Source organism: Procambarus clarkii, chromosome 35, assembly GCF_040958095.1.
Source record: "Procambarus clarkii isolate CNS0578487 chromosome 35, FALCON_Pclarkii_2.0, whole genome shotgun sequence".
Lineage (NCBI taxonomy): Eukaryota > Metazoa > Arthropoda > Malacostraca > Decapoda > Cambaridae > Procambarus > Procambarus clarkii.
This window is the reverse complement of record NC_091184.1, coordinates 14893657-14918110: the sequence shown is the minus strand read 5'-3', so window position 1 is coordinate 14918110 and position 24454 is coordinate 14893657. Positions and strand designations below refer to the sequence as shown.

Below are 24454 nucleotides of genomic sequence, written 5' to 3'. Positions count from 1 at the left end.
CTCCGGGGAGCCAAAGGGGCTCCCCCAGAAAACCAGCATTTAATGTAATTAAATGCCAGAGGCTCCCTCGGCAACCTCCCTCCCTCCATCTGGTTGACAGTTTTATGCGTGTTTTGACATCCAGTCTCAGAACTGGGGCATGAATAGTCAGCGCGGGGGTCTGGGGCTCCCTCTTCCCCCTCCCAGGGAGGGGAGAGCTGCGCAGAAAATAAAAGGGTGACTGTTGTGACGTCATGCTCGATTTTCAGTTGGGGAGTTCTGTCCAATAGCCTGGCTTTTAGTAGCAATCTTTTAACCAGAATAGGGGGTTTGTTTTTGGGCATTTACCTTTCTGGGTGCCTGACCCCTGTCGATGGCAGACAGAAGGCGTCCAATAATATGGGGGATTCTATAGGTCATTGCTCCTTGTGCCTATGTGAGTGGGCCAGGTTCTGGCTTGTGGTCCCTGGTAGGGATAAGAACTCCATTCACATGACTGATGCCAAAGTCTAATATATTCATATCAGCCTGAATAGGTCCGGGGAGCCTCCGGGTCTCCCCCAGAAAATGGCGTTTCATTACATTCAATGCTGTATTTTTTGCTCTAACACCTGAAACAGTGTTAATAATAAAGTCAACTGTCATCTTGGCATTTCTCTACACTGTGGTCAATACAGTACTCAGTGTTCACTACACCCATGTCAACTGTCATCTTGGTGTTTCTCTACACTGTGGTCAGCACTCAGTGTTCACTACACCCATGTCAACTGTCATCTTGGTGTTTCTCTACACTATAATCAGTGTAGAGAAACAACATTACTTATATTGTCAATATATTTTATATTGTAATATATTTTATTGCCTGTCTCTACTTCCTCATCACAATCGACTTGAGAATGGTCCAGGACGGACCGAAACGTCGTCGTCCCTTCACCTTCTAGTGTGTGGTCTGGTCAACATACTTTAGCCATGTTATTGTGACTCATCACCTGCTTATATTGTCAAATTACTTTACTCAGTCTGATGCTTCATTATAGTCAATTACTTTACTCAGAGCCTGATACTTCATTGTAGTACAGTTTCTTTACTCAGAACCTAATGCTTCATTGTATTCCGGTTACTTTACTCAGAGCCTGATAGCCTTTATAGTCCAGGTTCCGCCATTAATGTTTGTGTTGGTAATGACAGGTGCAGGAGACCATCAGGGCGGCCCTGGAGATGATGACCACAGAGACAGGTGCCACAGCTGACCCTGTACACCTGGGAGACTCAGCCTCCACCATTAATGTTTGTGTTGGTAATGACAGGTGCAGGAGACCATCAGGGAGGCCCTGGAGATGATGACCACAGAGACAGGTGCCACAGCTGACCCCGTACACCTGGGAGACTCAGCCTCCACCATTAATGTTTGTGTTGGTAATGACAGGTGCAGGAGACCATCAGGGAGGCCCTGGAGATGACGACCACGGAGACAGGTGCCACAGCTGACCCCGTACACCTGGGAGACTCAGCCTCCAGCATCATGAATAAAGTTCAGGAAATCACTGGAGAGATCCCCCAGAAGCAATTAACAGTAAGTTTTTTCTCATATCACAAGATATTGAGTTGCAATTTGAGGAGAGGAAGCTGTTCTTAGGTTTATCGAGGTTCCCCAAGGTCAACTACTGACTTAATATACAATACACAATAGTTGCCTTACTCCTGGATAAACATTACTGGTAGGTGAACAGAGAAATCTGGTGAAAGGAAAAATGGGAACCATTTCTGTCCTGAGCAATGATTCAACCTGTGATCCTCTATTGAACCCTGGATCCTGGCCCCCTCAGAGAGGCGCAGACACTCCACCAACCTACCGGGAAAGCATCCAAGAAAACAGCGAACCAAAAGAGATCACTGCTGGGTACAGAGAGACTGAAGCCTTGAAACTGCCAACAAACTCTCAAACAATGCCAGCACCAACCCCCTGCCAGTAGAGGGGGGCTGGAGCTATAGGTCCAGCACCAACCCCCCTGCCAGTCGAGGGGGGGCTGGAGCTACAGGTCCACCACCAACCCCCCTGCCAGTCGAGGGGGGGCTGGAGCTACAGGTCCACCACCAACCCCCTGCCAGTAGAGAGGGGCTGGAGCTACAGGTCCACCACCAACCCCCTGCCAGTAGAGGGGGGCTAGAGCTACAGGTCCAGTACCAACCTCCCTGCCAGTAGAGGGGGGCTGGAGCTACAGGTCCAGCACCAACCCCCTGCCTGTAGAGGGGGGCTGGAGCTACAGGTCCACCACCAACCTCCCTGCCAGTAGAGGGGGGCTAGAGCTACAGGTCCAGTACCAACCCCATGCCAGTAGAGGGGGGCTGGAGCTACAGGTCCAGCACCAACCCCCTGCCTGTAGAGGGGGGCTGGAGCTACAGGTCCAGCACCAACCCCCTGCCAGTAGAGGGGGGCTGGAGCTACAGGTCCAGTACCAACCCCCCCTGCCAGTAGAGGGGTGGCTGGAGCTTCAGGTCCAGCACCATCCCCCTGCTAGTAGAGTAGGGCTGGAGCTTCAGGTCCAGCACCAACCCCCTGCCCGTAGATGGGGTCTGGAGCTATAAGTCCAACGCCAACCCCCCTGCCACTAGATGGGTAGGGCTGGAGGTACAGGTCCAGAATCAACCCCCTGCCAGTAGAGGGGGGATGGAGGTACAGTTCCAGCACCAACTTCCTGCCAGTAGAAGGGGGCTGGAGCTACAGATCCAGAACCAACCCCCTGCCATTACAGGGGGGGGGCTGGAGCTACAGGTCCAGAACCAACCCCCTGCCATTACAGGGGGGGGGGCTGGAGCTACAGGTCCAGCACCAACTTCCTGCCAGTAGAAGGGGGCTGGAGCTACAGATCCAGCACCATCTCCCTGCCAGTAGAGGGGGGCTGGAGCTACAGGTTCAGCACCAACCCCCTGCCAGGAGAGGGGGGGTTGAAGCTACAGGTCCAGCACCAACCCCCTGCCAGTAGAGGGGGGGCTGGAGTTACAGGTCCAGGACCAATCCCCTGCCAGTAGAGGGGGGGCTGCAGCTACAGGTCCAGCACCAATCCCCTGCCAGTAGAGGGGGGCTGTAGCTACAGGTCCAGCACCAACCCCCTGCCAGTAGAGGGAGGCTGAAGCTACAAGTCCAGCACCAACCCCTTGCCAGTAGAGGGGGCTGGAGCTACAGGTCCAGCGCCAACCCCCTGCTGGTAGAGGGGGGATTGGAGCAACAAATCCAGCACCAACCCCCTGCCAGTAGAAGGCGGAGCTGGAGCTACAGGTCCAGCACCAACCCCCTGCCAGTAGAGGGGGCCTGGAGCTACAGGTCCAGCACCAACCCCCCTGCCAGTAGAGATGGGCAGGAGCTACAGGTCCAGCACAAACTCCATGCCAGGAGAGGGGCGGCTGGAGCTACAGGTCCAGCACCAACCCCCTTCCAGTAGAGGGGGGCTGGGTCTACAGGTCCAACACCAACCCCCTGCCAGTAGAGGGAGACTGGAGCTACAGATCCAGCACCAACCCCCTGCCAGTAGAAGGGGGAGCTGGAGCTAAAGGTCCAGCACCAACCCCCCCCCCCCCCCGGCCAGTACAGAGGGGCCGGAGCTACAGGTCCAGCACCAACCCCCTGCCAGTAGAGGGGGCCTGGAGCTACAGGTCCAGCACCAACCCCCCTGGCAGTAGAGGAGGGCTGGAGCTACAGGTCCAGCACCAACCCCCTGGCAGTAGAGGGAGGCTGGAGCTACAGGTCCAGCGGTCCAGGAACAACCCCCTGCCAGTAGAGGGGGGCTGGAGCTACAGGTCTAGCACCAACCCCCTGCCAGTAGAGGGTGGCTGGAGCTACAGGTCCAGCGGTCCAGCACCAACCCCTTGCCAGTAGAGGGAGGCTGGAGCTACAGGTCCAGCGGTCCAGCACCAACCCCCTGCCAGTAGAGGGGGGGTTGGAGCTACAAGTCGAGCACCAACCCCCTGCCAGTAGAAGAGGGCTGGAGCTACAGGTCCAGAATAAACCCTCTGCCAGTAGAGGGGGCTGGAGCTACAGGTCCAGCACCAACCCCCTGCCAGTAGAGGGGGCTGGAGCTACAGGTCCAACACCAACTCCCTGCCAGTAGAGGGAGACTGGAGCTACAGGTCCAGCACCAACCCCCTGCCAGTAGAGGGAATGCTGGAAGTACAGGTCCAGCACCAACCCCCTGCCAGTAGAGGGGGGGTTGGACGTACAGGTCCAGCACCAACCCCCTGCCAGTAGAAGAGGGCTGGAGCTACAGGTCCAGCACCAACCCTCTGTCAGTAGAGGGGGGCTGGAGCTACAGGTCTAGCACCAACCCCCTGCCAGTATAGAAGGGCTGGAGCTACAAGTCCAGCATCAACCCCCTGCCAGTAGAGGGATGCTGGAGCTACAGGTCCAACACCAACACTCTGCCAATAGAGGGGGGCTGGAGCAATAGGTCCAGCATCAACCCCCTGCCAGTAGAGGGGGGACTGGAGCTATAAATCCAGTAGAGGGGGGGCTGAAGGTACAGGTACAGGACCAACCCCCTGCCAGTAGAGAGGGCTGGAGCTACAGGTCCAGCACCAACCCCTGCCAGAAGAGGTGTGCTGGAGCTACAGGTCCAGCACCAACCCCCTGCCAGGAGAGGGGGGCTGGAGCTACAGGTCCAGCACCAACCCCCCTGGCAGTAGAGGACGGCTGGAGCTACAGGTCCAGCACCAACCCCCTGCCAGTAGAGGGAGGCTGGAGCTACAGGTCCAGCGGTCCAGGACCAACCCCGTGCCAGTAGAGGGGGGGCTGGAGCTACAGGTCCAGCACCAACCCCCTGGCAGTAGAGGGAGGCTGGAGCTACAGGTCCAGCGGTCCAGGAACAACCCCCTGCCAGTAGAGGGGGGCTGGAGCTACAGGTCTAGCACCAACCCCCTGCCAGTAGAGGGTGGCTGGAGCTACAGGTCCAGCGGTCCAGCACCAACCCCTTGCCAGTAGAGGGAGGCTGGAGCTACAGGTCCAGCGGTCCAGCACCAACCCCCTGCCAGTAGAGGGGGGGTTGGAGCTACAAGTCGAGCACCAACCCCCTGCCAGTAGAAGAGGGCTGGAGCTACAGGTCCAGAATAAACCCTCTGCCAGTAGAGGGGGCTGGAGCTACAGGTCCAGCACCAACCCCCTGCCAGTAGAGGGGGCTGGAGCTACAGGTCCAACACCAACTCCCTGCCAGTAGAGGGAGACTGGAGCTACAGGTCCAGCACCAACCCCCTGCCAGTAGAGGGAATGCTGGAAGTACAGGTCCAGCACCAACCCCCTGCCAGTAGAGGGGGGGTTGGACGTACAGGTCCAGCACCAACCCCCTGCCAGTAGAAGAGGGCTGGAGCTACAGGTCCAGCACCAACCCTCTGTCAGTAGAGGGGGGCTGGAGCTACAGGTCTAGTACCAACCCCCTGCCAGTATAGAAGGGCTGGAGCTACAAGTCCAGCATCAACCCCCTGCCAGTAGAGGGATGCTGGAGCTACAGGTCCAACACCAACACTCTGCCAATAGAGGGGGGCTGGAGCAATAGGTCCAGCATCAACCCCCTGCCAGTAGAGGGGGGACTGGAGCTATAAATCCAGTAGAGGGGGGGCTGAAGGTACAGGTACAGGACCAACCCCCTGCCAGTAGAGAGGGCTGGAGCTACAGGTCCAGCACCAACCCCTGCCAGAAGAGGTGTGCTGGAGCTACAGGTCCAGCACCAACCCCCTGCCAGGAGAGGGGGGCTGGAGCTACAGGTCCAGCACCAACCCCCCTGGCAGTAGAGGACGGCTGGAGCTACAGGTCCAGCACCAACCCCCTGCCAGTAGAGGGAGGCTGGAGCTACAGGTCCAGCGGTCCAGGACCAACCCCGTGCCAGTAGAGGGGGGGCTGGAGCTACAGGTCTAGCACCAACCCCCTGCCAGTAGAGGGTGGCTGGAGCTACAGGTCCAGCGGTCCAGCATCAACCCCCTGCCAGTAGAGGGACGCTGGAGCTACAGGTCCAGCGGTCCAGCACCAACCCCCTGCCAGTAGAGGGGGGCTGGAGCTACAGGTCTAGCACCAACCCCCTGCCAGTAGAGGGTGGCTGGAGCTTCAGGTCCAGCACCAGCCCCCTGCCAGTAGAGGGAGGCTGGAGCTACAGGTCCAGCACCAACCCCCTGCCAGTAGAGGGAGGCTGGAGCTACAGGTCCAGCGGTCCAGCACCAACCCCCTGCCAGTAGAGGGGGGCTGGAGCTACAGGTCTAGCACCAACCCCCTGCCAGTAGAGGGTGGCTGGAGCTACAGGTCCATCACCAACCCCCTGCCAGTAGAAGGGGGAGCTGGAGCTAAAGGTCCAGCACCAACCCCCCCCCCCTGGCCAGTAGAGAGGGGCCGGAGTTACAGGTCCAGCACCAACCCCCTGCCAGTAGAGGGAGACTGGAGCTACAGGTCCAGCACCAACCCCCTGCCAGTAGAGGGAATGCTGGAAGTACAGGTCCAGCACCAACCCCCTGCCAGTAGAGGGGGGGTTGGACGTACAGGTCCAGCACCAACCCCCTGCCAGTAGAAGAGGGCTGGAGCTACAGGTCCAGCACCAACCCTCTGTCAGTAGAGGGGGGCTGGAGCTACAGGTCTAGCACCAACCCCCTGCCAGTATAGAAGGGCTGGAGCTACAGGTCCAGCACCAATCCCCTGCTAGTGGAGGGGGGACTGGAGCTACAAATCCAGCACCAACCCCCTGCCAGTAGATGGGGGAGCTGGAGCTACAGGTCCAGCACCAACCCACTGCCAGTAAAGAGGAGGCTGGAGCTACAGGTCCAGCACCAACCCCCTGCTAGTAGAGGGGGGAGCTGGAGCTACAGCTATAGGTCCAGCACCAACCCTCCCCCCCCCCTCCCTCCGGCCAGTAGACAGGGGCTGGAGCTACAGGTCCAACACAAACCCCCTACCAGTAGAGGGGGGCTGGAGGTACTGGTCCACCACCAACCCCCCTGCCAGTAGAGGGGGCTGGAGCTACAGGTCCAACACCAACACTCTGCCAATAGAGGGGGGCTGGAGCAATAGGTCCAGCATCAACCCCCTGCCAGTAGAGGGGGGGACTGGAGCTATAAATCCAGTAGAAGGGGGCTGAAGGTACAGGTACAGGACCAACCCCCTGCCAGTAGAGAGGGCTGGAGCTACAGGTCCAGCACCAACCCCCTGCCAGAAGAGGTGTGCTGGAGCTACAGGTCCAGCACCAACCCCCTGCCAGGAGAGGGGGGCTGGAGCTACAGGTCCAGCGGTCCAGGACCAACCCCCTGCCAGTAGAGGGGGGCTGGAGCTACAGGTCTAGCACCAACCCCCTGCCAGTAGAGGGTGGCTGGAGCTACAGGTCCATCGGTCCAGCACCAACCCCCTGCCAGTAGAGGGAGGCTGGAGCTACAGGTCCAGCGGTCCAGCACCAACCCCCTGCCAGTAGAGGGAGGGTTGGAGCTACAAGTCGAGCACCAACCCCCTGCCAGTAGAAGAGGGCTGGAGCTACAGGTCCAGAATAAACCCTCTGCCAGTAGAGGGGGCTGGAGCTACAGGTCCAGCACCAACCCCCTGCCAGTAGAGGGGGGCTGGAGCTACAGGTCCAACACCAACCCCCTGCCAGTAGAGGGAGACTGGAGCTACAGGTCCAGCACCAACCCCCTGCCAGTAGAGGGAATGCTGGAAGTACAGGTCCAGCACCATCCCCCTGCCAGTAGAGGGGGGGTTGGACGTACAGGTCCAGCACCAACCCCCTGCCAGTAGAAGAGGGCTGGAGCTACAGGTCCAGCACCAACCCTCTGTCAGTAGAGGGGGGCTGGAGCTACAGGTCTAGCACCAACCCCCTGCCAGTATAGAAGGGCTGGAGCTACAGGTCCAGCATCAACCCCCTGCCAGTAGAGGGATGCTGGAGTTACAGGTCCAGCACCAATCCCCTGCTAGTATAGGGGGGACTGGAGCTACAAATCCAGCACCAACCCCCTGCCAATAGATGGGGGAGCTGGAGCTACAGGTCCAGCACCAACCACCTGCCAGTAGAGGGGAGGCTGGAGCTACAGGTCCAGCACCAACCCCCTGCCAGTAGAGGGGGGAGCTGGAGCTACAGCTATAGGTCCAGCACCAACCCTCCCCCCCCCCTCCCTCCGGCCAGTAGACAGGGGCTGGAGCTACAGGTCCAACACAAACCCCCTACCAGTAGAGGGGGGCTGGAGGTACTGGTCCACCACCAACCCCCCTGCCAGTAGAGGGGGCTGGAGCTACAGGTCCAACACCAACACTCTGCCAATAGAGGGGGGCTGGAGCAATAGGTCCAGCATCAACCCCTGCCAGTAGAGGGGGGGACTGGAGCTATAAATCCAGTAGAGGGGGGCTGAAGGTACAGGTACAGGACCAACCCCCTGCCAGTAGAGAGGGCTGGAGCTACAGGTCCAGCACCAACCCCCTGCCAGAAGAGGTGTGCTGGAGCTACAGGTCCAGCACCAACCCCCTGCCAGGAGAGGGGGGCTGGAGCTACAGGTCCAGCACCAACCCCCCTGGCAGTAGAGGAGGGCTGGAGCTACAGGTCCAGCACCAACCCCCTGCCAGTAGAGGGAGGCTGGAGCTACAGGTCCAGCGGTCCAGGACCAACCCCCCTGCCAGTAGAGGGGGGCTGGAGCTTCAGGTCTAGCACCAACCCCCTGCCAGTAGAGGGAGGCTGGAGCTACAGGTCCAGCGGTCCAGCACCAACCCCCTGCCAGTAGAGGGGGGCTGGAGCTACAGGTCTAGCACCAACCCCCTGCCAGTAGAGGGTGGCTGGAGCTACAGGTCCATCACCAACCACCTGCCAGTAGAGTGGGGCTGGAGCTACAGGTCCAGCACCAACCCACTGCCAGTAGAGGTGGGCTGGAGCTACAGGTCCAGCACCAACCCCCTGCCAGTAGAGGGGGTCTGGAGCTTCAGGTCCAGCACCAGCTCCCTGCCAGTAGAGGGAGGCTGGAGCTACAGGTCCAGCACCAACCCCCTGCCAGTAGAGGTGGGCTGGAGCTACAGGTCCAGCACCAACCCCCTGCCAGTAGAGGGGGTCTGGAGCTTCAGGTCCAGCACCAGCCCCCTGCCAGTAGAGGGGGGCTGGAGCTACAGGTCCAGCACCAACCCCCAGCCAGTAGAGGGGGGGGGGGGCTGGAGCTTCAGGTCCAGCAATATCCCCCTGCTAGTAGAGTAGGGCTGGAGCTTCAGGTCCAGCACCAACCCCCTGCCCGTAGATGGGGTCTGGAGCTATAAGTCCAACGCCAACCCCCCTGCCACTAGATGGGTAGGGTTGGAGGTACAGGTCCAGAATTAACCCCCTGCCAGTAGAGGGGGGATGGAGGTACAGTTCCAGCACCAACCCCCTGCCAGTAGAGGGAGGCTGAAGCTACAAGTCCAGAACCAACCCCCTGCCAGGAGAGGGGGGGCTGGGTCTACAGGTCCAACACGAATCCCCTGCCAGTAGAGGGAGACTGGAGCACCAACCCCCTGCCAGTAGAAGGGGGAGCTGGAGCTAAAGGTCCAGCACCAACCCCCTGCCAGTAGAGGGAGGCTGAAGCTACATGTCCAGAACCAACCCCCTGCCAGGAGAGGGGGGCTGGGTCTACAGGTCCAACACCAACCCCCTGCCAGTAGAGGGAGACTGGAGCTACAGGTCCAGCACCAACCCCCTGCCAGTAGAAGGGGGAGCTGGAGCTTAAGGTCCAGCACCAACCCCCCCCCCCCGGCCAGTAGAGAGGGGCCGGAGCTACAGGTCCAGCACCAACCTCCTGCCAGTAGAGGGGGGCTGGAGCTACAGGTCCAACACCAACCCCCTGCCAGTAGAGGGAGACTGGAGCTACAGGTCCAGCACCAACCCCCTGCCAGTAGAAGGGGGAGCTGGAGCTAAAGGTAAAGCACCAACCACCCCCCCCCCCCCCCCGGCCAGTAGAGAGGGGCCGGAGTTACAGGTCCAGCACCAACCCCCTGCCCGTAGATGGGGTCTGGAGCTATAAGTCCAACGCCAACCCCCCTGCCACTAGATGGGTAGGGCTGGAGGTACAGGTCCAGAATCAACCCCCTGCCAGTAGAGGGGGGATGGAGGTCCAGGTGCAGCACCAACCTCCTGCCAGTAGAAGGGGGGTTGGAGCAACAAGTCGAGCACCAACCCCCTGCCAGTAGAAGAGGGCTGGTGCTACAGGTCCAGAATAAACCCTCTGCCAGTAGAGGGGGCTGGAGCTACAGGTCCAGCACCAACCCCCTGCCAGTAGAGGGGGGCTGGAGCTACAGGTCCAACACCAACCCCCTGCCAGTAGAGGGAGACTGGAGCTACAGGTCCAGCACCAACCCCCTGCCAGTAGAGGGAATGCTGGAAGTACAGGTCCAGCACCAACCCCCTGGCAGTAGAGGGGGGGTTGGACGTACAGGTCCAGCACCAACCCCCTGCCAGTAGAAGAGGGCTGGAGCTACAGGTCCAGCACCAACCCTCTGTCAGTAGAGGGGGGCTGGAGCTACAGGTCTAGCACCAACCCCCTGCCAGTATAGAAGGGCTGGAGCTACAGGTCCAGCATCAACCCCCTGCCAGTAGAGGGATGCTGGAGTTACAGGTCCAGCACCAATCCCCTGCTAGTAGAGGGGGGACTGGAGCTACAAATCCAGCACCAACCCCCTGCCAGTAGATGGGGGAGCTGGAGCTACAGGTCCAGCACCAACCACCTGCCAGTAGAGGGGAGGCTGGAGCTACAGGTCCAGCACCAACCCCCTGCCAGTAGAGGGGGGAGATGGAGCTACAGCTATAGGTCCAGCACCAACCTTTCCCCCCCCTCCCTCCGGCCAGTAGACAGGGGCTGGAGCTACAGGTCCAACACAAACCCCCTACCAGTAGAGGGGGGGCTGGAGGTACTGGTCCACCACCAACCCCCCTGCCAGTAGAGGGGGCTGGAGCTACAGGTCCAACACCAACACTCTGCCAATAGAGGGGGGCTGGAGCAATAGGTCCAGCATCAACCCCCTGCCAGTAGAGGGGGGGACTGGAGCTATAAATCCAGTAGAGGGGGGGCTGAAGGTACAGGTACAGGACCAACCCCCTGCGAGTAGAGAGGGCTGGAGCTATAGGTCCAGCACCAACCCCTGCCAGAAGAGGTGTGCTGGAACTACAGGTCCAGCACCAACCCCCTGCCAGGAGAGGGGGGCTGGAGCTGCAGGTCCAGCACCAACCCCCCTGGCAGTAGAGGAGGGCTGGAGCTACAGGTCCAGCACCAACCCCCTGCCAGTAGAGGGAGGCTGGAGCTACAGGTCCAGCGGTCCAGGACCAACCCCGTGCCAGTAGAGGGGGGGCTGGAACTACAGGTCTAGCACCAACCCCTTGCCAGTAGAGGGTGGCTGGAGCTACAGGTCCAGCGGTCCAGCACCAACCCCCTGCCAGTAGAGGGAGGCTGGAGCTACAGGTCCAGCGGTCCAGCACCAACTCCCTGCCAGTAGAGGGGGGCTGGAGCTACAGGTCTAGCACCAACCCCCTGCCAGTAGAGGGTGGCTGGAGCTTCAGGTCCAGCACCAGCCCCCCGCCAGTAGAGGGAGGCTGGAGCTACAGGTCCAGCACCAACCCCCTGCCAGTAGAGGGAGGCTGGAGCTACAGGTCCAGCGGTCCAGCACCAACCCCCTGCCAGTAGAGGGGGGGCTGGAGCTACAGGTCTAGCACCAACCCCCTGCCAGTAGAGGGTGGCTGGAGCTACAGGTCCATCACCAACCCCCTGCCAGTAGAGTGGGGCTGGAGCTACAGGTCGAGCACCAACCCGCTGCCAGTAGAGGTGGGCTGGAGCTACAGGTCCAGCACCAACCCCCTGCCAGTAGAGGGGGTCTGGAGCTTCAGGTCCAGCACCAGCCCCCTGCCAGTAGAGGGAGGCTGGAGCTACAGGTCCAGCACCAACCCCCTGCCAGTAGAGGTGGGCTGGAGCTACAGGTCCAGCATCAACCCCCTGCCAGTAGAGGGGGTCTGGAGCTTCAGGTCCAGCACCAGCCCCCTGCCAGTAGAGGGGGGCTGGAGCTACAGGTCCAGCACCAACCCCCTGCCAGTAGAGGTGGGCTCGAGCTACAGGTCCAGCGGTCCAGCACCAACCTCCTGCCAGTAGAAGGGATCTGGAGCTACTAGTCCAGCACCAACCCCCTGCCAGTAGAGGGGGTTCGACCTACAGGTCCTGCACCATCCCCCTGCCAGTAGAGGTGGGCTGGAGCTACAGGTCCAGAACCAACCCCCAGCCAGTAGAGGGGGGGGGGCTGGAGCTTCAGGTCCAGCAATATCCCCCTGCTAGTAGAGTAGGGCTGGAGCTTCAGGTCCAGCACCAACCCCCTGCCCGTAGATGGGGTCTGGAGCTATAAGTCCAACGCCAACCCCCCTGCCACTAGATGGGTAGGGTTGGAGGTACAGGTCCAGAATCAACCCCCTGCCAGTAGAGGGGGGATGGAGGTACAGTTCCAGCACCAACCCCCTGCCAGTAGAGGGAGGCTGAAGCTACAAGTCCAGAACCAACCCCCCTGCCAGGAGAGGGGGGCTGGGTCTACAGGTCCAAAACCAACCCCCTGCCAGTAGAGGGAGACTGGAGCTACAGGTCCAGCACCAACCCCCTGCCAGTAGAAGGGGGAGCTGGAGCTAAAGGTCCAGCACCAACCCCCTGCCAGTAGAGGGAGGCTGAAGCTAGATGTCCAGAACCAACCCCCTGCCAGGAGAGGGGGGCTGGGTCTACAGGTCCAACACCAACCCCCTGCCAGTAGAGGGAGACTGGAGCTACAGGTCCAGCACCAACCCCCTGCCAGTAGAAGGGGGAGCTGGAGCTAAAGGTCTAGCACCAACCCCCCCCCCCCCCCGGCCAGTAGAGAGGGGCCGGAGCTACAGATCCAACACCAACCCCCTGCCAGTAGAGGGGGGCTGGAGCTACAGGTCCAACACCAACCCCCTGCCAGTAGAGGGAGACTGGAGCTACAGGTCCAGCACCAACCCCCTGCCAGTAGAGGGAATGCTGGAAGTACAGGTCCAGCACCAACCCCCTGCCAGTAGAGGGGGCTTGGACGTACAGGTCCAGCACCAACCCCCTGCCAGTAGAAGAGGGCTGGAGCTACAGGTCCAGCACCAACCCTCTGTCAGTAGAGGGGGGCTGGAGCTACAGGTCTAGCACCAACCCCCTGCCAGTATAGAAGGGCTGGAGCTACAGGTCCAGCACCAACCCCCTGCCAGTAGATGGGGGAGCTGGAGCTACAGGTCCAGCACCAACCCACTGCCAGTAAAGGGGAGGCTGGAGCTACAGGTCCAGCACCAACCCCCTGCCAGTAGAGGGGGGAGCTGGAGCTACAGCTATAGGTCCAGCACCAACCCTCCCCCCCCTCCCTCCGGCCAGTAGACAGGGGCTGGAGCTACAGGTCCAACACAAACCCCCTACCAGTAGAGGGGGGCTGGAGGTACTGGTCCACCACCAACCCCCCTGCCAGTAGAGGGGGCTGGAGCTACAGGTCCAACACCAACACTCTGCCAATAGAGGGGGGCTGGAGCAATAGGTCCAGCATCAACCCCCTGCCAGTAGAGGGGGGGACTGGAGCTATAAATCCAGTAGAGGGGGGCTGAAGGTACAGGTACAGGACCAACCCCCTGCCAGTAGAGAGGGCTGGAGCTACAGGTCCAGCACCAACCCCCTGCCAGAAGAGGTGTGCTGGAGCTACAGGTCCAGCACCAACCCCCTGCCAGGTGAGGGGGGCTGGAGCTACAGGTCCAGCGGTCCAGGACCATCCCCCTGCCAGTAGAGGGGGGCTGGAGCTACAGGTCTAGCACCAACCCCCTGCCAGTAGAGGGTGGCTGGAGCTACAGGTCCAGCGGTCCAGCACCAACCCCATGCCAGTAGAGGGAGGCTGGAGCTACAGGTCCAGCGGTCCAGCATCAACCCCCTGCCAGTAGAGGGGGGGTTGGAGCTACAAGTCGAGCACCAACCCCCTGCCAGTAGAAGAGGGCTGGAGCTACAGGTCCAGAATAAACCCTCTGCCAGTAGAGGGGGCTGGAGCTACAGGTCCAGCACCAACCCCCTGCCAGTAGAGGGGGGCTGGAGCTACAGGTCCAACACCAACCCCCTGCCAGTAGAGGGAATGCTGGAAGTACAGGTCCAGCACCAACCCCCTGCCAGTAGAGGGGGGGTTGGACGTACAGGTCCATCACCAACCCCCTGCCAGTAGAAGAGGGCTGGAGCTGCAGGTCCAGCACCAACCCTCTGTCAGTAGAGAGGGGCTGGAGCTACAGGTCTAGCACCAACCCCCTGCCAGTATAGAAGGGCTGGAGCTACAGGTCCAGCATCAACCCCCTGCCAGTAGAGGGATGCTGGAGTTACAGGTCCAGCACCAATCCCCTGCTAGTAGAGGGGGGGACTGGAGCTACAAATCCAGCACCAACCCCCTGCCAATAGGTGGGGGAGCTGGAGCTACAGGTCCAGCACCAACCACCTGCCAGTAGAGGGGAGGCTGGAGCTACAGGTCCAGCACCAACCCCCTGCCAGTAGAGGGGGGAGCTGGAGCTACAGCTATAGGTCCAGCACCAACCCTCCCCCCCCCCCCCCTCCCTCCGGCCAGTAGACAGGGGCTGGAGCTACAGGTCCAACACAAACACCCTACCAGTAGAGGGGCGCTGGAGGTACTGGTCCACCACCAACCCCCCTGCCAGTAGAGGGGGCTGGAGCTACAGGTCCAACACCAACACTCTGCCAATAGAGGGGGCCTGGAGCAATAGGTCCAGCATCAACCCCTGCCAGTAGAGGGGGGGACTGGAGCTATAAATCCAGTAGAGGGGGGCTGAAGGTACAGGTACAGGACCAACCCCCTGCCAGTAGAGAGGGCTGGAGCTACAGGTCCAGCACCAACCCCCTGCCAGAAGAGGTGTGCTGGAGCTACAGGTCCAGCACCAACCCCCTGCCAGGAGAGGGGGGCTGGAGCTACAGGTCCAGCACCAACCCCCTTGGCAGTAGAGGAGGGCTGGAGCTACAGGTCCAGCACCAACCCCCTGCCAGTAGAGGGAGGCTGGAGCTACAGGTCCAGCGGTCCAGGACCAACCCCTTGCCAGTAGAGGGGGGCTGGAGCTTCAGGTCTAGCACCAACCCCCTGCCAGTAGAGGGTGGCTGGAGCTACAGGTCCAGCGGTCCAGCACCAACCCCCTGCCAGTAGAGGGAGGCTGGAGCTACAGGTCCAGCGGTCCAGCACCAACCCCCTGCCAGTAGAGGGGGGCTGGAGCTACAGGTCTAGCACCAACCCCCTGCCAGTAGAGGGTGGCTGGAGCTACAGGTCCATCACCAACCCCCTGCCAGTAGAGTGGGGCTGGAGCTACAGGTCCAGCACCAACCCCCTGCCAGTAGAGGTGGGCTGGAGCTACAGGTCCAGCACCAACCCCCTGCCAGTAGAGGGGGTCTGGAGCTTCAGGTCCAGCACCAGCTCCCTGCCAGTAGAGGGAGGCTGGAGCTACAGGTCCAGCACCAACCCCCTGCCATTACAGGGGGGGGGGGGCTGGAGCTACAGGTTCAGCACCAACCCCCTGCCAGGAGAGGGGGGGTTGAAGCTACAGGTCCAGCACCAACCTCTTGCCAGTAGAGGGGGGCTGGAGCTACAGGTCCAGGACCAATCCCCTGCCAGTAGAGGGGGGCTGCAGCTACAGGTCCAGCACCAATCCCCTGCCAGTACAGGGGGGCTGTAGCTACAGGTCCAGCACCAACCCGCTGCCAGTAGAGGGAGGCTAAAGCTACAAGTCCAGCACCAACCCCCTGCCAGTAGAGGGGGCTGGAGCTAGAGGTCCAGCGCCAACCCCCTGCTAGTAGAGGGGCGACTGGAGCAACAAATCCAGCACCAACCCCCCCCCCCCCGGCCAGTAGAGAGGGGCCGGAGCTACAGGTCCAGCACCAACCCCCTGCCAGTAGAGGGGGCCTGGAGCTACAGGTCCAGCACCAACCCCCCCTGCCAGTAGAGATGGGCTGGAGCTACAGGTCCAGCACAAACTCCCTGCCAGTAGAGGGGGGCTGGGTCTACAGGTCCAACACCAACCCCCTGCCAGTAGAGGGAGACTGGAGCTACAGGTCCATCACCAACCCCCCCCCCCCCCCGGCCAGTAGAGAGGGGCCGGAGCTACAGGTCCAGCACCAACCCTGCCAGTAGAGGGGGGGTTGGAGCTACAAGTCCAGCACCAACCCCCTGCCAGTAGAAGAGGGCTGGAGCTACAGGACCAGAATAAACCCTCTGCCAATAGAGGGGGCTGGAGCTATAGGTCCAGCACCAACCCCTGCCAGTAAAGGGGGGCTGGAGCTACAGGTCCAACACCAACCCCCTGCAGTAGAGGGAGACTGGAGCTACAGGTCCAGCACCAACCCCCTGCCAGTAGAGGGAATGCTGGAAGTACAGGTCCAGCACCAACCCCCTGCCAGTAGAGGGGGGTTGGACGTACAGGTCCAGCACCAACCCCCTGCCAGTAGAAGAGGGCTGGAGCTTCAGGTCCAGCACCAACCCTCTGTCAGTAGAGGGGGGCTGGAGCTACAGGTCTAGCACCAACCCCCTGCCAGTATAGAAGGGCTGGAGCTACAGGTCCAGCACCAACTCCTGCCTGTAGAGGGGGGGGGGGCTGTAGCTACAAGTCCATCACCAACCCCCTGCCAATAGAGGGGGGCCTGGACCTCCACGTCCAGCACCAACCCCCTGCCAGTAGAGGGGGGTGGAGCTACAGGTCCAGCACCAACCCCCTGCCAGTAGAGGGAGGCTGGAGCTACAGGTCCAGCACCAACCCCCTGCCAGTAGAAGAGGGCTGGAGCTACAGGTCCAGAATAAACCCTCTGCCAGAAGAGGGGGGCTGGAGCTACAGGTCCAGCACCAACCCCCTGCCAGTAGAGGGGGGCTGAAGCTACAGGTCCAGCATCAACCCCCTGCCAGTAGAGGGAGGCTGGAGCTACAGGTCCAGCGCCAACCTTTTGCCAGATGTGGGTGGAGGGGGGGGGCTGGAGCTACAGGTACCGCACCATCCCCCTGCCAGTAGAGGGGGCTGGAGCTACAGGACCAACCCCCTGCCAGTAGAAGGGGGCTGGAGCTACAGGTCCATCACCAACCCCCTGCCGGTAGAGGGGGGGCTGGAGCTTCAGGTGCAGCACCAACCCCCTGCCAGTAGAGGGGGGGCTGGATCTTCAGGTGCAGCACCAACCCTCTGCCAGTAGAGGGGGGCTGAAGCTACAGGTCCAGCACAAACCACCTGCCAGTAGAGGGTGAGGGCTGGAGCTACAGGTCCAGCACCAACCCCCTGCCAGTAGAGGGGGGCTGGAGCTTCAGGTCCAGCACCAACCCCCTGCCAGTAGAGGGAGGCTGGAGTTCAGGTCCAGCACCAACTCCCTGCCAGTGGAGGGAGGCTGGAGTTACAGGTCCAGCACCAACCCCCTGCCAGCATAGGGGGGGGGGGCTGGAGCTTCAGGTCCAGCACCAACTCCCTGCCAGTAGAGAGGGGGCTGGAGCTACAGGTCCAGCACCAACCCCCTGCCAGTAGAGGGGGGCAGGTGCTACAGGTCCAGCACCAACCCTCTGCCAGTAGAGGGGGGCAGGTGCTACAGGTCCAGCGCCAACCCCCTGCCAGTAGAGGGGGCTGGAGCTACAGGTCCAGCACCAACCTCCTGCCAGTAGAGGGAGGCTGGAGTTACAGGTCCAGCACCAACTCCCTCCCAGTAAAGGATGGCTGGAGCTACAGGTCCAGCACCAACCCCCCCTGCCAGTAGAGGGGGGGGCTGGAGCTACAGGTCCAGCACTAACACCCTGCCAGTAGAGGGTGAGGGCTGGAGCTACAGGTCCAGCACCAACCCCCTGCCAGTAGAAGGGGGCTGGAGCTACAGGTCCAGCACCAACCCCCTGCCAGTAGAGGGGGGCTGGAGCTACAAGTCCAGCACTAACACCCTGCCAGTAGAGGGTGAGGGCTGGAGCTACAGGTCCACCACCAACCCCCTGCCAGTAGAGGGTGAGGGCTGGAGCTACAGGTCCAGCACCAACCCCCTGCCTGTGGTGGGGGGGCTGGAGCTACAGGTCCAGCACCAACCCCCTGCCAGTAGAAGGGGGCTGGAGCTACAGGTCCAGCACCAACCCCCTGCCAGTAGAGGGGGGCTGGAGCTACAAGTCCAGCACTAACACCCTGCCAGTAGAGGGTGAGGGCTGGAGCTACAGGTCCACCACCAACCCCCTGCCAGTAGAGGGTGAGGGCTGGAGCTACAGGTCCAGCACCAACCCCCTGCCAGTGGTGGGGGGGCTGGAGCTACAGGTCCAGCACCAACCCCCTGCCAGTAGAAGGGGGCTGGAGCTACAGGTCCAGCACCAACCCCCTGCCAGTAGAGGGGGGCTGGAGCTACAAGTCCAGCACTAACACCCTGCCAGTAGAGGGTGAGGGCTGGAGCTACAGGTCCACCACCAACCCCCTGCCAGTAGAGGGTGAGGGCTGGAGCTACAGGTCCAGCACCAACCCCCTGCCAGTGGTGGGGGGGCTGGAGCTACAGGTCCAGCACTGTAGCTCCAAAAAATTATAGGCCAGTTGCACTAACATCACATATAATAAAAGTGTTTGAAAGAGTGGTTAGGAATCAAATTTCTAGTTTTATGGAAAACAATGAATTGCACAATTCAGGACAACATGGATTTAGAGCAAAAAGATCCTGTCTGTCACAGTTACTCAACCACTATGACAAAATCACAGAAGCCCTAGAAGAAAAGCAAAATGCAGATGTTGTATACACAGACTTTGCAAAGACGTTCGACAAATGTGACCATGGGGTGATAGCTCACAAAATGAGGTCAATAGGAATAACTGGAAAAGTAGGACGCTGGATACTCAATTTCCTGTCGAACAGAACACAAAGAGTAACAGTCAATCAGATAAAATCGAGTCCAAGCGATGTTAAAAGCTCTGTACCTCAAGGTACAGTCCTTGCACCGCTACTGTTCCTTATTCTCATATCTGATATAGACAAAAATACACGTCACAGCTTCGTGTCGTCCTTTGCAGATGACACAAAAATCAGCATAAAAATTACCTCTGCTGAAGACATTGAAAAACTACAAGCAGATGTCAACAAAGTTTTCGATTGGGCAGCAGAAAATAACATGATGTTTAACAGTGATAAATTTCAGGTACTCAGGTATGGCAAAAATGAGGATCTGAAACATAATACAGGGTACAAAACACAATCGAATCTTCCCATAGTAGAAAAACAGCATGTCAAGGATTTGGGAATAATGATGTCTGACGATCTAACGTTTAGGGAGCATAACCAAGCAAATATCGCGTCAGCCAGAAAAATGATCGGATGGATTACAAGAACTTTCAAATCCAGGGATCCCATCACAATGGTTGTACTCTTCAAGTCACTTGTGTTGTCCCGTCTCGAGTACTGCTCAGTACTCACTTCCCCCTTCAGAGCAGGAGAGATTGCTGAAATAGAGAGAATACAAAGAACATATATGGCACGCATAGACGAGATAAAACACCTAAATTATTGGGATCATCTCAAAGCTCTCCAAATGTACTCTCTAGAAAGGAGACGAGAGAGGTACCAAATAATATACACATGGAAAATACTGGAGGGTCAGGTCCCAAATCTACACAATAAAATAACAACGTACTGGAGTGAACGATATGGAAGAAAATGCAAGATTGAACCAGTGAAGAGCAGGGGTGCCATAGGCACAATCAGAGAACACTGTATAAACATCAGAGGTCCGTGGTTGTTCAACGTCCTCCAAGCGACTAAAAGAAATATTGTCGGAACAACCGTGGACACCTTCAAGAGAAAACTGGATGGTTTTTTTAAGAGAAATTCCGGATCAGCCTGGCTGTGGTGGGTATGTGTCCCTGCGGGCCGCTCCAAGCAACAGCCTGGTGGACCAGACTCTCACAAGTCGAGCCTGGCCTCGGGCCGGGCTTGGGGAGTAGAAGAACTCCCAGAACCCCATCAACCAGGTATCAACCAGGTACCAACCCCCTGCCAGTGGAGGGGAGGCTGGAGCTACAGGTCCAGCACCAACCTCTTGCCAGTAGAGGGTGTATGGAGCTACAGGTCCATCACAAACCCATTGGCATTAGAGGAGGGATGGAGCAATAGGTCCAGCACCAACCTCCTGCCTGTAGGGGGGGGGGCTGGAGCTACAGGTCGACTACGAACCCCCTGCCAGTAGAGGGGGGCTGGACCTACAGGTCCAGCACCAACCCCCTGCCAGTAGAGGGGGGCTGGAGCTACAGGTCCAGCACCATTCCCCTGCCAGTGGAGGGGGGCTGGAGCTACAGGTCCAGCACCAATCCCCTGCCAGTAGAGTGGGGCTGGAACTACAGGTCCAGCATCAACCCCCTGCCAGTAGATGGTGGGCTGGAGCTACAGGTCCAACACCAACCCTCCTGCCAGTAGATGGTGGGCTGGAGCTACAGGTCCAGCACCAACCCCCCTGCCAGTAGAAGGGGGGCTGGAGCTACAGGTTCAGCACCAACCCCCTGCTAGTGGAGCGGAGGCTGGAGCTACAGGTCCAGCACCAACCCCCTGCCAGTAGAGGGTGGATGGAGCTACAGGTCCATCACAAACCCCTTGGCAATAGAGGGGGGCTGGAGATACAGATCCAGCACCAACCCCCTGCCAGTAGAGGGGGCTGGAGCTACAGGGCCAACCCCCTGCCAGTAGAGGGGGGCTGGAGCTACAAGTTCAGCACCAACCCCCTGCCAGTAGAGGGGGGCTGAAGCTACAGGTCCAGCACCAACCCCCCCCCCCTGCCAGTAGGGGGGAGGGGCTGGAGCTACAGGTTCAGCACCAACCCCCTGCCAGTAGAGGGGGGGCTGGAGCTTCAGGTCCAGCACCAACCCCCTGCCAGTAGAGGGGGGGGGGCTGGAATTACAGGTCCAGCATCAACCCCCCCCCTCCCCTGCCAGTAGAGGAGGGCTGGAGCTACAGGTCCAGCACCAACCCCCTGCCAGTAGATGGGGGGGGAGGAGCTACAGGTCCAGCACCAACCCCTTTCCTGTAGAGGAGGGGGGCTGGAGCTACAGGTCCAGCACCAACACCCTGCCAGTAGATGGGGGGGGCTGGAGCTACAGGTCCAGCACCAACCCCCTGCCAGGAGAGGTGGGGGCTGGAGTTACAGGTCCAGCACCAACCCCCTGCCAGTAGAGGGTGGATGGAGCTACAGGTCCATCACAAACCCCTTGACAATAGAGGGGGGCTGGAGATACAGGTCCAGCACCAACCCCCTGCCAGTAGAGGGGGCTGGAGCTACAGGGCCAACCCCCTGCCAGTAGAGGGGGGCTGGAGCTACAAGTTCAGCACCAACCCCCCCCCTGCCAGTATGGGGGAGGGGCTGGAGCTACAGGTTCAGCACCAACCCCCTGCCAGTAGAGGGGGGGCTGGAGCTACAGGTCCAGCACCAACCCCCTGCCAGTAGAGGGGGGGCTGGAATTACAGGTCCAGCATCAACCCCCCCCCCCTCCCCTGCCAGTAGAGGAGGGCTGGAGCTACAGGTCCAGCACCAACCCCCTGCCAGTAGATGGGGGGGGGGAGCTACAGGTCCAGCACCAACCCCTTTCCTGTAGAGGGGGGGGGCTGGAGCTACAGGTCCAGCACCAACACCCTGCCAGTAGATGGGGGGGGGGGCTGGAGCTACAGGTCCAGCACCAACCCCCTGCCAGTAGAGGAGAGCTGAAGCTACAGGTCCAGCACCAACCCCCTGCTAGGAGAGGGGGGCTGGAGCTACAGGTCTAGCACCAACCCCCTGCTAGTAGAGGGGGAAGGGGTGGGAGCTACAGGTCCAGCACCAACCCCTTTCCTGTAGAGGGGGGGGCTGGAGCTACAGATCCAGCACCAACACCCTGCCAGTGGAGGAGGGCTGGAGCTACAGGTCCAGCACCAACCCCTTGCCAGGAGAGGGGGGCTGGAGCTACAGGTCCAGCACCAAACCCCTGCCAGTAGAGGGGGGCTGGAGCTGCAGGTCCAGCACCAACCCCCTGCCAGGAGAGGGGGGCTGGAGCTACAGGTCCAGCACAAACCCCCTGCCAGGAGAAGGGGGCTGGAGCTACAGGTCCAGCACCAACACCCCTGACAGTAGAGGGGGAAGGCTGGAGCTACAGGTCCTGCACCAACCCCCTGCCAGTAGAGGGTGGCGGCTGAAGCTACAGGTCCAGCACGAACCCCCTGCCAGTAGTGGGTAGCTGGAGCTACAGGTCCAGTGTTAACCCCCTGCCAGTAGAGGTGGCCTGGAGCTACAGGTCCAGCACCAACCCCCTGCCAGTAGAGGGGGGCTGGAGCTACAGGTTCAGCCCCAATCCCCTGCCAGGAGAAGGGGGCTGGAGCTACAGGTCCAGCACCAACGCCCTGCCAGTAGAGTGGGTTTCGAGCTACAGGTCCAGTGCCGACCCCCTGCCAGTATAGGAGGGTTAGAGATTCAGGTCCAGCACCAACCCCCTGCCAGTAGGGGAGGGCTGAAGCTACAGGTCCAGCACCAACGCCCTGCCAGTAGAGTGGGTTTCGAGCTACAGGTCCAGCACCAATCCCCTGCCAGTAGAGGGGGGCTGGAGCTACAGGTTCAGCAACAACCCCCTGCCAGTAGAGAGGGGCTGGGGCTACAGGTTCAGCACCAACCCCCTGCCAGTAGAGGGGGGCTGGAGCTACAGGCCCAGCACCAACCCCCTGCCAGTAGAGGAGGGCTGAAGCTACAGGTCCAGCAACAACGCCCTGCCAGTAGAGTGGGTTTCGAGCTACAGGTCCAGCACCAACCCCCTGCCAGTAGAGGGGGGCTGGAGCTACAGGTTCAGCACCAACCCCCATGCCAGTAGAGGAGTGTTGAAGCTACAGGTCCAGCACCAACACCCTGCCAGTAGAGTTGGCTGGAGCTACATGTCCAGCACCAACCCCCTGCCAGTAGAGGGGGGCTGGAGCTACAGGTCCAACACCAAACCCCTGCCAGGAGAAGGGGGCTGGAGCTACAGGTCCACCACCAACCCCCTACCAGTCGAGGGGGGCTGGGGCTTCAGATCCAGCACCAACCCCTTGCCAGGAGAAGGGGCCTGGAGCTACAGGTCCAGCACCAACCCCCTGCCAGTAGAGGGGGGCTGGAGCTACAGGTTCAGCACAACACTCCTGCCATTAGAGGAGGGCTGGAGCTACAGGTCCAGCACCAACCCCCTGCCAGTAGAGGGGGGGCTGGAGCTGCAGGTCCAGCACCAACCCCCTGCCAGTAGATGGGGGCTGGAGCTACAGGTCCAGCACCGACCCTCCTGCCAGTAGAGGAGGGGTGGAGATTCAGGGCCAGCACCAACCCCCGCCCAGTAGAAGGGGGGCTGGAGCTACAGGTCCAGCACCAACCCCCTGCCAGTAGAGGGGGGGCTGGAGCTACAGGTCCAGCACCAACCCCCTGCCAGTAGAGAGGGGGCTGGAGCTACAGGTCCAGCACCAACCCCCTGCCAGTAGAGGAGGGGCTGGAGCTACAGGTCCAGCACCAACCCCCTGCCAGTAGAGGGGGGGCTGGAGCTACTGGTCCAGCACCAACCCCCTGCCAGTAGAGGGGGGGCTGGAGCTACAGGTCCAGCACCAACCCCCTGCCAGTAGGGGGTGCTGGAGGTACAGGTCCAGCATAATGGGGCTGACACTGACCACAGGTGATAATGGGGCTGACACTGACCACAGGTGATAATGGGGCTGACACTGACCACAGGTGATAATGGGGCTGACACTGATCACAGGTGATAATGGTGCTGACACTGTCCACAGGTGATAATGGGGCTGACACTGTCCACAGGTGATAATGGGGCTGACACTGACCACAGGTGATAATGGAGCTGACACTGACCACAGGTGATAATGGTGCTGACACTGTCCACAGGTGATAATGGGGCTGACACTGACCACAGGTGATAATGGTGCTGACACTGACCACAGGTGATAATGGTGCTGACACTGACCACATGTGATAATGGGGCTGACACTGACCACAGGTGATAATGGGGCTGACACTGTCCACATGTGATAATGGGGCTGACACTGACCACAGGTGATAATGGTGCTGACACTGACCACAGGTGATAATGGTGCTGACACTGACCACAGGTGATAATGGGGCTGACACTGACCACAGGTGATAATGGGGGTGACACTGACCACAGGTGATAATGGTGCTGACACTGACCACAGGTGATAATGGTGCTGACACTGACCACAGGTGATAATGGGGCTGACACTGACCACAGGTGATAATAGGGCTGACACTGACCACAGGTGATAATGGTGCTGACACTGACCACAGGTGATAATGGTGCTGACACTGACCACAGGTGATAATGGAGCTGACACTGAAAACAGGTGATAATGGTGCTGACACTGTCCACAGGTGATAATGGGGCTGACACTGACCACAGGTGATAATGGTGCTGACACTGACCACAGGTGATAATGGTGCTGACACTGACCACATGTGATAATGGGGCTGACACTGACCACAGGTGATAATGGGGCT

At 60.1% G+C, this 24454-nt stretch overlaps 1 protein-coding gene across 2 annotated transcripts in view; it reads left to right on the top strand.

Moving 5' to 3' along the window:
• Positions 1-24454, top strand: part of LOC138371369 (uncharacterized) — a 560082-nt gene that overhangs the window by 354372 nt on the left and 181256 nt on the right. For both annotated transcript variants that reach the window (XM_069336150.1, XM_069336149.1), the window contains exon 4: positions 1406-1552. In XM_069336150.1, the coding sequence (XP_069192251.1) occupies positions 1406-1552 (147 nt within the window). The remainder of the gene's footprint in view (positions 1-1405; positions 1553-24454) is intronic.